At 46.9% G+C, this 12,414-nt stretch overlaps 1 protein-coding gene across 2 annotated transcripts in view; it reads right to left on the bottom strand.

Annotated features, from left to right (window-relative positions):
• Nucleotides 1-545: 545 nt before the first annotated feature.
• Nucleotides 546-12,414, bottom strand: part of LOC146074627 (chloride anion exchanger-like) — a 63,980-nt gene continuing 52,111 nt past the window's right edge. Inside the window, exons 16-19 of one of the 2 annotated variants that reach the window (XM_083182951.1) lie at nt 9,262-9,316; nt 8,674-8,819; nt 3,801-3,860; nt 546-2,308 (exon numbers count right to left, since the gene is read on the bottom strand). In XM_083182951.1, coding sequence (XP_083039077.1) covers nt 2,285-2,308; nt 3,801-3,860; nt 8,674-8,819; nt 9,262-9,316 — 285 coding nt within the window. In that variant the 3' untranslated portion in view covers nt 546-2,284. Of the gene's footprint in view, nt 2,309-3,800; nt 3,861-8,673; nt 8,820-9,261; nt 9,317-12,414 lie in introns of those variants that run through there. The other variant, XM_083182952.1, reaches the window with a different exon arrangement.

The following is a 12,414-nucleotide window of genomic DNA, read 5'->3' as shown; positions in this document are numbered from 1 at the left end:
TGCATCTGTGGGTGTGTTTCGGCTGCTTGTGATGTAAGAGAGTGTGGGCCAGATGCACTAAGCTTCAAAAGTGATAAAATTGAGAGTTATAATATAAACAACCAGCCAATCAGCTCCTACCTGCCATGTCACGGATTGGGTTTGAAAAATGTCAGGCATTAGCTGATTATTTGGTTGTTTATCCCTCTCCATTTTGTGTGTGTCTCTGCTGCTTGTAAGGTAAGAGAGCAGGGTTGCCTAACCTCCTGGAATGGCTGGGAGGCTCCCTAAAATCAGGTCCCCCTCCCACAGCCCCCCCCCCTCCCCCGGGAAGGTGGGCAACCCTCCCGGATACCGGCGGCACCCCACAAATCTCCCAGGCCGCAGCGGTAAATTACTGTGATTCGTGGCTTTTTGGGGAGGGGGCGGGGCTAAAGATTCAAATACCAAAGACGAAATTGAGACAGTATAAAAGGACTAATGAGAAGGCTGTGGGAAAATATAGGGGTGTATTCAATGCAGCCGGCGAGGGGGTATTTATGGTGAGGATGGCTTGTTTTGGGGAGGATCGCCCAAAACAAGCCATCCTCGCCGTTTAACTCCCACTCCGGCTGCTCACACTATTCAACATTCCGGGGGAATCCTCACTGTCAGAGAACGGCGTGGATTTAGCCAAACAACGAGGTTCGCGGCTAATGCAGGGAACGCGCTGCATTTAGCCTTGCTGTTTTGGGGGCCGCACACGCCGTTTCTACCTCTTTGTAAAAACCCAGCGAGGTGGAAATGGCGGGTGCAGGGGGGTCAGTTGAATACTGACCCATGAGATGTGTCACAGCTCGCTAAACAGCATTGGATATACCTCAAAGAGGGAGCCAACAGTAAGAGACACCAAACCAGCCACCAAATCATATCTGCACTCCTCTCGTGTGTGACTTACTGTACAAGTATTATCGGTTTAACTGACAGGGATGCCCAACATCACGTGTCAGTATCTTTTTTTACTTAATAGTGGATTTAGCACTACCACTTTAGACTACGCGCAGTTCAGTGGTATAAGTGCATGTTGTGCAATCTGCTAGTGGCAATATCTGCAGTGATTAGTGGCATTGTTGTCTCTCAGACATTGCACAGAAATGAACGCTTGGGGGGAAGGTTTGGGAATATGCAATGAACAAAGCAGCAGTACAGTACAGGGGCAGCATTTCATTTTATTAAAGACTGGATATGTAACTTTGGACTACTGACAGCTCAGTGCCACATCTGTATAGATTAGCGGCATATTGTCCAAACTGCTAGCGACAACCTCTGCAGTAATTAGTGGCTTGTTGTATAGCAGATTGTTTGTGCAATATTATTAAAAAGACTAGTTGTGAAACTTATTAGCTGAACAAGCAAAATAAAAACCCTGTTCAAGCAACTCTAATGATTTACAATATGCATGTCTACAATTGTTTATACTGTTTGATTTTCATTGGCCTGTCTGACAGTGCTTGCTACAGTATGTACAAGTACTGCCATCTCCATCCACTGTTATTGTACAATATATTCAGTGGAGCATCTGCCACCCAGTGGTTAAACTGTGTAATGCATGTAATTGATCCTCTTGTTCCTCAGCACACCAACACGTGGTATTTCCATGCCGCAGCCAGGACGCAAGAACGTAAGGGCACATATCTGTATTATGAATGTATGGATTGTAATTATTAGTAATGGTAAGTGCTTTTACCATCCTACTTTTTTTTTTAGGAAAGTTGAATGTTGTATACAATGACTGTAGTAAATATAAAGCAGACAGGAACTTGAACATTTTGCTGCCATGCAATTTGGGGACTAAGTAAAAACCGGACCCGGACAAGGGGTGTCTTGTCCGGGGGGTCCCTGTGATTGTGTTAACCAGGGACAATGCACCACTCCACTGGAGTACACCTTTCCGGGGTACTGTCCGGTCCGGTCCGGTATTTTCCCATACCCTGCAATTTGTCGTTGTGCCTAATGGACTGAGCAGCATTGTCTGCCAGAACAATCAGGATGAAATTAATTTTATTGTAAGTTTGCTAAAAAGAAGTCTAGATGAGCAATAAACTTCTATGCTATCAAGTATCATTACAAAGACCTGTTTTTTGTATTCAAAATATTGTTTAAGGATACAAGTGTCAAAAATATATACAACAGTCTAAAATGTAAAGTCATGGTAATGTTTGTATGACATAGTTTCACTGAGTGATCACATACACATTATAGGGCATCTGGTCTCTGATATCACAATTATCTGTGCAAGATTGCAGTATGAAGTTGAGTCCTCGTGTTAGAATTTTGTTTCAGAGGGCACCTAAAAAAAAGAAATGACATTCAGAAATGAAGATGTACTATCAACAATAAAATATGACCGCCATAACATAATTTGAGTTTCAACTCAATTGGATGCTATATCAGCGTACAGCATTCTGTGTCAAATTACTTTTTTTTTTAACCTTCAGCAGTTTATTGCTTACCTTTGTACCATTTCAGGTAACTTACTGGACTGGAATTGCTTAAATGTTGACAGCATAATTCAGAATGTCAATGTGTTCAGATTGTTGACATTTGACCCTGATATAATGTCTTTAATTAGATTCTCAACAATAGGATTTTGAAGGTAAACCTAACCCTAGGATTAACCCTAACTCTAATTGTATCCTAGCCCTAGCCCTGATTTAACTCAATCCCTAACATTAAACTAAAGGGCCCCTTACACTTGTGAGATTTTGTGAGATTTCATCCAATTTGAGTCAATTTATCTGACGAGATCTGATGTGCCGTCTGACAAAATCTGATGCGCCTGATGTGTAGGACACAATCCACAATCCTGTGCCATTGAGTATAACCAAGAGATTGGAAGAGATTGAACCTCCTGCACATAGGATAAATCTCGAGTCAATCAGGTTCAATTTGTTGAGACAATAAGTTGACAAGTGTAAGGGGGCCTTAACCCTAATTGGGGTATGGTATTCAGGGTCAGTAGGATGACCCAAATAATCGACATGAACAAGTGCAACATAGACAACAGGTCAACATAAGCAAAAAGTCAATATGACAATGAGTTTTCCATGTATTTTTTCTGTCAATTTGTACATTTCATCGTATGGATCCCAGTTGAGTACACCACCTCCCCGTATTCTCTTACCATGCTTTAGGCATGCATTTGGCGCACTTTACCATTACCGCATTGAGACCACATGTATGGTAATGTATGATAAAGTTAAATGAAACCCCAAACAAACAAACCAACAAAAATAGCCATTTCAACCTCTTGCATAGTATGCTGCTGGTTGTGTGTCCACAGGAGTAATACACCTTTTCACCCCCTTGGCATTATTGGGGCATAATTGGGCACAATGCTTGAGGAACTGATTGCAAGGTGCTGACAATCCATCTTACGTAACTTCTGTATTTTTCAGGGCTATCTGTGTGTTTTCACAAGAAAAGTATTTTTTTCTACAGGAGATGCTGGGAGCACTGGTGGCCATGCTGCACTCCACAGCATGTAGCTTGCTAGCGATGCCCTGAGGATGTGTGGGAGTGTGCAACATCAACAATATAGTGGGTACACACTGGACGATGTGCCCAGTATGTCAGTACAATCTGCCGGTTCAGAGGACATGTGGTCTCATGTGTACCCTTCTTTACAGTTGTTGTTCTAAAATCCCTACTTTCATTCCTCCGTCCCATCATTCCACCTAATATTACTATTTAGTACCTTTGTGGTTTGTATTACTATTATATAAAATTGTTTTGAAACTTTTTTCTATATTTTCATTTAGATATTCATATAATTTACTTACTGCGTGATCATTGATGTAAATGGTTCCATTTGTCAATCCATGCATAGAAAAACCTGCATCCTGTTAAAATCACAAAAACTCATTCACTACACAAAAGATTACATAAAATATAATATTATTTACTATTGAAATTTTATTTTCATAAAAAAATGTTGTGGGCCAGATGTTTCAAGCTTCAAAAAGTGATAAAGTGGAGAGTGATAACCAACCAGCCAATCAGCTCCATACTGTTTTTTTAACCCAGCGTGTAACATGACAGTTAGGAACTGAATGCATGCCTCACAACTTTTCCGGCTGCTTAATTTTTACATTGTAATATAGATTTAAGTTTGAACACATTCTGTCCAAATCTAAATATCTCTGTACATGTGACATTTGTGCCCCTGCAGTGCAACTTGGTTTTGCCGAGTTGTGTACTTCTTTGCTTTGCTAACAAAGTTGAATCAGGCACATAGGGCCTTATTCTAGTTCACTCTTTCTCAGGCCTGTAAGTGTGGCGGTACGGGGTGGTACGGCGTACCGCTAAGATATATTTTGCTGGTACCCCGTACCGCCATAAAACTGAACGGAAACGCGATCACTGCGCATGCGCAGGATCGCGGGTGATGTGCCTGCCGCAGCGCAGAGGACTGTCTGTGGCAGAAGAGGAGGAAGAGAACTTGAATGCGGCGCCGGCGCCACGCAGCCCGACCATGCAGGACCGTGGATGGGAGTAAGCTGCGGAATCCTCTGGCTCTGGCAGCAGCTGCCACTGTCTCCGGGAGGACGGCGCGACATGTGACAGGGCGCCCAGTGCGTGCAGGCAGTGGGTAAGTTCTCTCTTACGCTCCTCTGTCTCCAATAGCTGCCTGTCATTTGCTTTAACCAGTCGGCTGGGGGCAGGTGTTGCTGGTCAGTCATCAGCCTGGATGGATGTAAATTAATGTTACTACGCTATCTGGCACTGTAGGGCATATCTGCCACTGTGGGGGCATACCTGGCACTGTGGTGGCATACCTGGCACTGTGGGGGCATATCTGGCACTGTGGGGGCATATCTGGCACTGTGGGGGCATACCTGTGGCACTGTGGGGCATATGTGTGGCACTGTGGGGGCATACCTGTTGCACTGTTGGGGCATATGTGTGGCACTGTGGAGGCATACCTGTGGCACTGTGGGGCATATGTGTGGCACTGTGGGGGCATATCTGGCACTGTGGGGGCATATCTGGCACTGTGGGGGCATACTTAGCACTGTGGGGGCATATGTGTGGCACTGTGGGGGCATATCTGGCACTGGGGGTATATCTGGCACTGTGGGGGCATATCTGGCACTGTGGGGCATATGTGTGGCACTGTGGGGGCATTTCTGGCACTGGGGGCATACTTAGTACTGTGGGGGCATATATGTGTGGCACTGCGGGGGCATATCTGGTACTGTGGGGGCATATATGTGTGGCACTGCGGGGGCATATCTGGTACTGTGGGGGCATATGTGTGGCACTGCGGGGGCATATCTGGTACTGTGGGGGCATACCTGTGGCACTGTGGGGCATATGTGTGGCACTGTGGGGGCATATCTGGTACTGTGGGGGCATACCTGTGGCACTGTGGGGCATATGTGTGGCACTGTGGGGGTATATCTGGCACTGGGGGCATACTTAGCACTGTGGGGGCATATGTGTGGCACTGTAGGGGCATATCTGGCCCTGGGGGCATACCTAGCACTGTGGGGGCATATCTGGCATTGTGGGGGCATATTAGTAATGGGCATCAGTTGTGCGGTGCAATGAGCATTATGGTGTGGGGCATAATGTGTAACGGGCATTATGGTGTGGGGCATATGTATTGGGTGTGTGACGCCTAACAGGCATTACTGTGTAAATTTTGTCCGCACGCCTTAGGCACGTAATATCTCTGTAGTTTATCTGTTCATGTTCTAATGCTTTGTCATGTAGCCACTCCCCCTATTGTCATGACCATGCCCCTGGCCACGCCCATTTTTTGGGCTGCGCACCTTCGGTGCGCAGGACAGTACCACTATGACATTTTTTCTACTTGCACCACTGCTCTTTCTGAAAAAAATCCTTCTTAGCTGGACAAAACCATGTGCACTGCAGGGGGGCATATGTAAATTGTGCAGAGAGAATTAGATTTGGGTGAGTTATTTTGTTTCTGTGCAGGGTAAATACTGGTTGCTTTATTTTTACACTGCAATATAGATCTCACTTTGAAGTAAACCCCACCCAAATCTAATTCTCTCTGCACAAGTAACATCTGCCCCACCTGCAGTGCACATGGTTTTGTCCATCTAAGAAGTATTTTGTCAGAAAAAGTGAACTAGAATTAGGCCCCATGTTCATATTCATATATAATACCAAGCTTCAGTTCAGCTGACGAAAATACATGGTTAATGAGAGAGCGGTCAGGAAGGTGGTGGTAATAGGAATGTCAATACATTACAACAGTGGCACGTAGAAGAACATTTCTGAATGCACAACAGATTGAACCTAAAGGTGCCCACACATGGATAGATATCTATTCAATTTCCTTTGAAATCACACCTGATCATGGAAACACACAGAATGATTGATTAAACAATCAGAGGGATTACTCAATCGTTCAGTGTGGCCATGATCAGGGCCGGTGCAAGGCACCGGAGTGCCCCAGGCTTCCCACGCCGCCGCATAGCCCGGCGGATAGTGCTAGTTATTTCTTATTCACTGCAGGGACCCCCAGCTTTATACACAGTGCCGCAGGTAACCGCGCGGCAAGGACACCACTGCAGGCTCCTGTCAGAAGCCTGTTATATATAATTTACTTGTGTTCAGTGCGCATCAATTGTGAATGGCAGCCTGCCAAGCTATCCCATTTCCACAATACAAGTATCCTGTCAGAAGCCGGCATGGACCCCCCTGCCCGCTCCCCAGACGACGCAGCAGGTACCCCCTTTGCATGGGGGGCGAGGGGCGAACTGCCATCGCACCTCCTCCCCCCTCACTGCTGGGAGACAGAGAGAATTCAAATAAATAGGGCGGCATTGATTGGCTGAGAGAGCTCAGCCCCCCTATTAATTTGATATCTCCTGTATGCTGCTGGCCTCTTCCAGTGGCGGCGGGTGGGCAGTGGGGGGTGATGCCAGTGCCGGAACATGGCAACATTGTTCATCATGCCTACACATGGAATGATGTGGCCATGATCCTGCAGGATGGGTTGTTCATCTTTCCACCTAATGCAAGGATCAGCAGGCTCAATGAACGACCCGCGTGCAGCCGCATATCGGATCGTCATGAAGCCCACACACACAGTAAGTTTTTAAATGATTGACTGTTCCAATCAGTCGGAAATGGCCATATCATTTAAAAGAATCTTACCGTGTGGGCACCTTTACAGTGGATATGCTACAGCAACAGAAGTCACCAAGTTCCTCCATTCAGCTAAGAACAGGAACCTGGCATCAGAATGTGGCATACACAACATAAATCTATGGCTCTAACTTGTCTAATGTCAACAGCTCAGGCTGGTAGTGTAATGGTAGTGTAATGGTGTAATGGTGTGACTTGGCACACATTAAGTCACTTAAAGCTCTGTTTACTAAGCCTTGGAAAGAAATAAAGTGGAAGGAGATAAAGTACCAGCCAACTCGCTCCTCTAATTTTTCTCAAACACAGTCTGTAATATGGCAGCTAGGTGCTGATTGGCTGGTACATTATCTCTCTCCAATGCTTAATAAATATATCTCAGTACTAACTTAATATTGTATAAATGTCACAGCCTACCTGAGTATTGATGCTGAGTATGTGCTTTGCAATATGGCCACAGTGTTTCTATCTGTTAATGGCTGCTTCCAGCATGATAAACCACATTTTATCTCAAGCTGGTTCCATGAACATGGCAGTAAGTTCAGTATAAGTTAACCAGTCACCAGACCTCAATCCTATAGTGTACTTAAGGGAGATCCCAGAAACCTAGATTCTGATTGTGAATATGCAGTTAACAAATCTGCAGCAACTGTATGGTGCGAAGGAACATTCCAGCACCTTGTGGAGCCATGCCATATACAGTAATGTTACTCTCTAGTACTACAGAAGTGTACCTAATAAAATGGTAGGGTACTTGTGTACAATCACGGCTCCCATCGCATGCCATATGTAGTGGCATGCGATGCGATTTTACCGTGTTTTTATGCATTTTTGTTAAAAATCATGTAAAATGCACCCCAAATGTAATTTTTCACACTGTACCACCCCCACTATCAACGTCAACCAGAAGCGAGGGGCGGCGGTACGGGTCCTACGACCTTTTCATACCCCCACTATCCACGTCGGCGTGGAGTTGAGAATAGAAAGTGTGGCGAGCGCAGCGAGCCACTGAGCCCGAAGCGTGGCGAGCGCAGCGAGCCCCACGAGGTATCCTTCACAGGTATCCGCGTCCGCTCGCCGCGCTTCGGGCTCTGTGGCTCGCTGCGCTCGCCACACTTTCTATTCTCAACTCCACGCCGACGTGGATAGTGGGGGTGTGAAAAGGTCGTAGGATGCGTACCGCCACCCCTCGCGGGCTCGATGCACTCGCCACGCTTCGGGTTGGCGTTGATAGTGGGGGTGGTACAGTGTGAAAAATGACATTTGGGGTGCATTTTACATGATTTCAACTCATGTCCATAATTTCAGTGAAAAATGACATCGCATCGCATCAGATCTCATGCGATTTTTCCGTATACGATGCCCATCGTGGGAGCCGTGATTCTACACAAGTACCAATGGTAGGGTACTTGTGTAGTTTTGCGGCAGCAGGAAAATCACATTGCAATGCATGTGATGCGATTTCCCTGCCGCCATGAAACTATACAAGTACCAGTGGTAGTATATTTAAGTCATACCAATGGGATTAGTTACCTTTTCAGAATCATAGTTAAATGCATGTTCCAAGCCTTTTTTTTCAAGGACATGTAAAACTGCATCATGAACAGTAAGAAAAAATATTGACGTTTCTATATCTTTGTCAAAAAATTCACTTCTCTTTAACTTGTCCAGGATAGAACCTGATGAGTGAAAAAAATAATAATATATTACTGTGTATAAGGTTTGGTTTTCAGACGTAAACACCTTTCTACCACCCGTCGGATTTGACTACACCCACAAATGAATATCCCACCACCAAAAAGAGATGAGTATTTGCTTAAATCGTTCTGCAAACAGACAATTTATCTAATGATGTAAACTCCAAATTTGTACAAACTGAAATGAATCTACATGGTGTCCCTAAAGGCTGGACACATAAAAAAATGCATATTTTGAAGAAATTAAGTGAATTAAATATTTAACAACATTTTATTTCATTGGAATATTAGCAAATAACATCTTCAATATGATTTCTTCTTTCAACAAAACCATATTTAATCTGCGGTGGTAAAAATATATAGTTAATAAAATTTCCCATGTGTCTAGACTTTAGGAACACCCTGTACTTGTATTTTTGCTTACAGTCAGCACCAGCAATGTACGTATCAACTTCTATCTTGTAGAATTCCTTTAAAATCTGTATAAAAAAATATATTTTTTAAGTTTTGGAAATGTACTGTACAATAAGCTATTAAATACACATTATGATACAATATTACTACCAAAATTTCAACAAGTCTTTGTGATTATTTATGTAGACAGCTTGTGATTGGGGGTCTGCCGCACAAGACCAGGAGAGTCTCAATGGTCATACAGTATATAAGGGTGGACCCCTGCTAAATATGAATTATAAATATAGATATTAATTGCAGGGGTGTGCTACCATGGACAAAAGTAAGTCACATTTAGATATAGTGACAAACCCTCTTCTCTCCTACTCTAAGTGATTATTTATGTATCTGTATGCTAAAGAAACAGGAAATCTACTGAATGATATACTGTATATCATATGTTGTGTGTGTACCTACCACGCTATTAGGTACAGTAATCTAATTACATGGGCTCCACCATTGAAATATGACATAATATAGGGAGAGAAGCACCATAAGGGAGGAGCGAGCCAGGGTGTGACACCACAATAATGGCTCCTCCTCCTCTGCAGTGACTAGGTGCCAGGTGCTGCACTGTGATATTCTCCTGCAGCACCCATCTCCTGTCAATGCGGAGGAGCTGTCAGTGTGTGCAGAATCTCTGGGGTCAACCCAGCATCTCCAAGAATGCACACCCACAGAATGATGCAATAGGAGGTTCCCATCCAAAACCATGACCCTATGTGAGGTCATACTTTACCTCGTATTGGAGCAAACAGGGTTTCCTGTGAAGCCACAGACCCTCCCCATGAGGTCATGCCCCCCTTTTGTGTAGGGGGTTGGTCATTTACTGCACTGGGAGTCACTGACCCTTGTGTCACCTCTGAATGTAGGCAAGGACTGTCCCATAGGTTAGTACCAGGTAGTAGGTCTAAAAGTGAATATGAATTGCTTGGCTAATTATTTTTTTTCTGTGTGTCTTAATACAATGTGACAAATTGTGCCAGTGTAATGCAAAACACTGAACTTGCTTGAAATGATTCTAGGGAGGACTTTGAGTGAATACAGAGGAATCACCAATCGTTGTGCTATAAATGTACTACAGGTCGGGTCTCCCTTATCCGTGCATTGCAAAAACCGAAATATTCCCCCAAAAAATTGTTTTTGCAGAATATTTCGGTTTCCTCCCACCCCTTTTTTCATACTTACCTCATCCCCTGATGTTCACGGCGGCCTCCAGGATCCTCTGCAGCGGCCTCTTCGGTCCCATGGGTGCATTGCGCGACAGTGCACTCGTACAAAGGGAGCGCAGGCAGCCAAAGATGGCGCCCGGAGCGGCATAGGGGGGCGGGGCTGTTGCGGACGGAGGACCGAACGGCGGGAAGCTAGGGGGGTAGGCAGGTATGCCGACCCCCATTTCACACCTGGCACGCTGGCCAGCCAGTCAGGGGGAGCGGGGGGGAGCCTGGTCGGGAAGGGGTTAAATGCCCGAGCCGGCGGGGGAGGCAGCATTCCTCCACAGAGCACGGCCGGGCAACAGATCACATCCCCAGCAGCAGCAGCACCGCATTCCCGGCAGCAGCAGCAACCAGCTCCGATCAGAGGCAGAACAAAGGGAACACGGAGGCAAGTCCAGCTTACCTGCCCAGCAGCATCCAGTCACCCGGCGGCACATCTTCGTCCTCTCTGCCCAGGACTTCGCAGGGGCTTGCTAGGCAACAGCATTATACAGCCAGCAGCCTTAAGGGTCCGGAAGAGCAGCCACATCCAGGTATCGCAAGGCAGCATGGAGACCCCAGCACCCAGACCGTCCAGAAGCAGGAAGCAGCCCAAGCGTTTCAGGCAGGAAACGGGGGAGGAGCTCAGCAGCAAGGGAGACCAGAGAGCTGCTAGTCGGAAGCAGCAGCAGCAGCAAAAAGGTACACTGCAGGGGGGTGCGCCACCTGGTGGCCGCAATGCAGCAAAGCGGCCAGCAGGAGCACTGGAGAATAATGCTCAAGCACCAAGCCCTGTGCCCAACAGTGTGATTGCCACAATTGATAACGATGTGCCGGCAGTGGCAGAATCGGACAGGCCGGAGTCTGACGGCGGGTCACAATTACCGGGCATCACCTCACACTTGGCCAGCCCCAGCTTACCTCTCACACAGCAGTGGCATCGCATCCGCAGCACATCCGAGGAACGAGCAGCGTGGGTTCAGCAGGCAGCAACGCAGCTATATGCGGCCTTGGCGCAGCCCACCACCACCACAGCCGCATCCTCATCACACCACGACAGGGGGTCGCCACCTTTCCTGCGCATGGCAGGGAGGGACCGGTCACATCAGCGCCAGTCCCCCGCGGCATCACCAACAAGGAGCAGGCATCATCACCACAGGTCCCGCACTGAGCGGACCGGCCGTCGTAGCTGCAGTTGCACACGGCGGCCAGAAAGGCGGGAGCGCACTTGCCACCGCGAAGAGCAGGATTTCCTGCGCGGGGGGAGGGGGGCCAGCAGAAGCCGGCAGAGTCCACAAAGTTCCCACGGCAGCAATCATACACGCAGGTACCACGGGTCAGAGCACCGTTTTAACCCCCGCATGTCACCGCAGAGGAGAAGAAGCCCATATTACAGCACACCAAGAAGGTACCATGACAGGCACTCAAGCAGAAGAGAGCGAGGCCAGCAGCAAAGCACGGGCTCCGCTATGGTCGGCGTGGCTTCTACATTCACGCCCCAGCAGGCGCAACTCGCTCAGTCACCTCCTTGCGCTCTGTCCGGCGCAGGTGACGGGGGACGCGAGAAGAACATTCCAGCTATCAACACAGGAGCGGAGCAGACGGTACATGGGATTGGTAAGACAAATGTCACAAACGATAACCAGCATAGCATGTGTAGTACACCAGGAAATGTATGCAATAGCCAGAATGCTAGCAATGCTGTAGATGATGTTGTTTCACAGAATGTATGTATTACACCAGGGAGGGCTCAGGGAGTTAGCAATGCCACGGGTGATGTCATAGGGGCAACGGGTACGGTTTTGCCAAGTACAAGTATTACACCGGGAGGGGGCCCACACACCAGCAGCGTGTCACAGGGGGACCTTGATTTAAAGGAGGGCCCCGCAGAGTCAGACGAGGACGAGGCGTGCAGGGTTTTAAGGGAA

This window comes from Crinia signifera, chromosome 4, assembly GCF_055691185.1.
Source record: "Crinia signifera chromosome 4, ASM5569118v1, whole genome shotgun sequence".
Lineage (NCBI taxonomy): Eukaryota > Metazoa > Chordata > Amphibia > Anura > Myobatrachidae > Crinia > Crinia signifera.
This window is presented reverse-complemented; position numbering and strand designations above follow the sequence as displayed.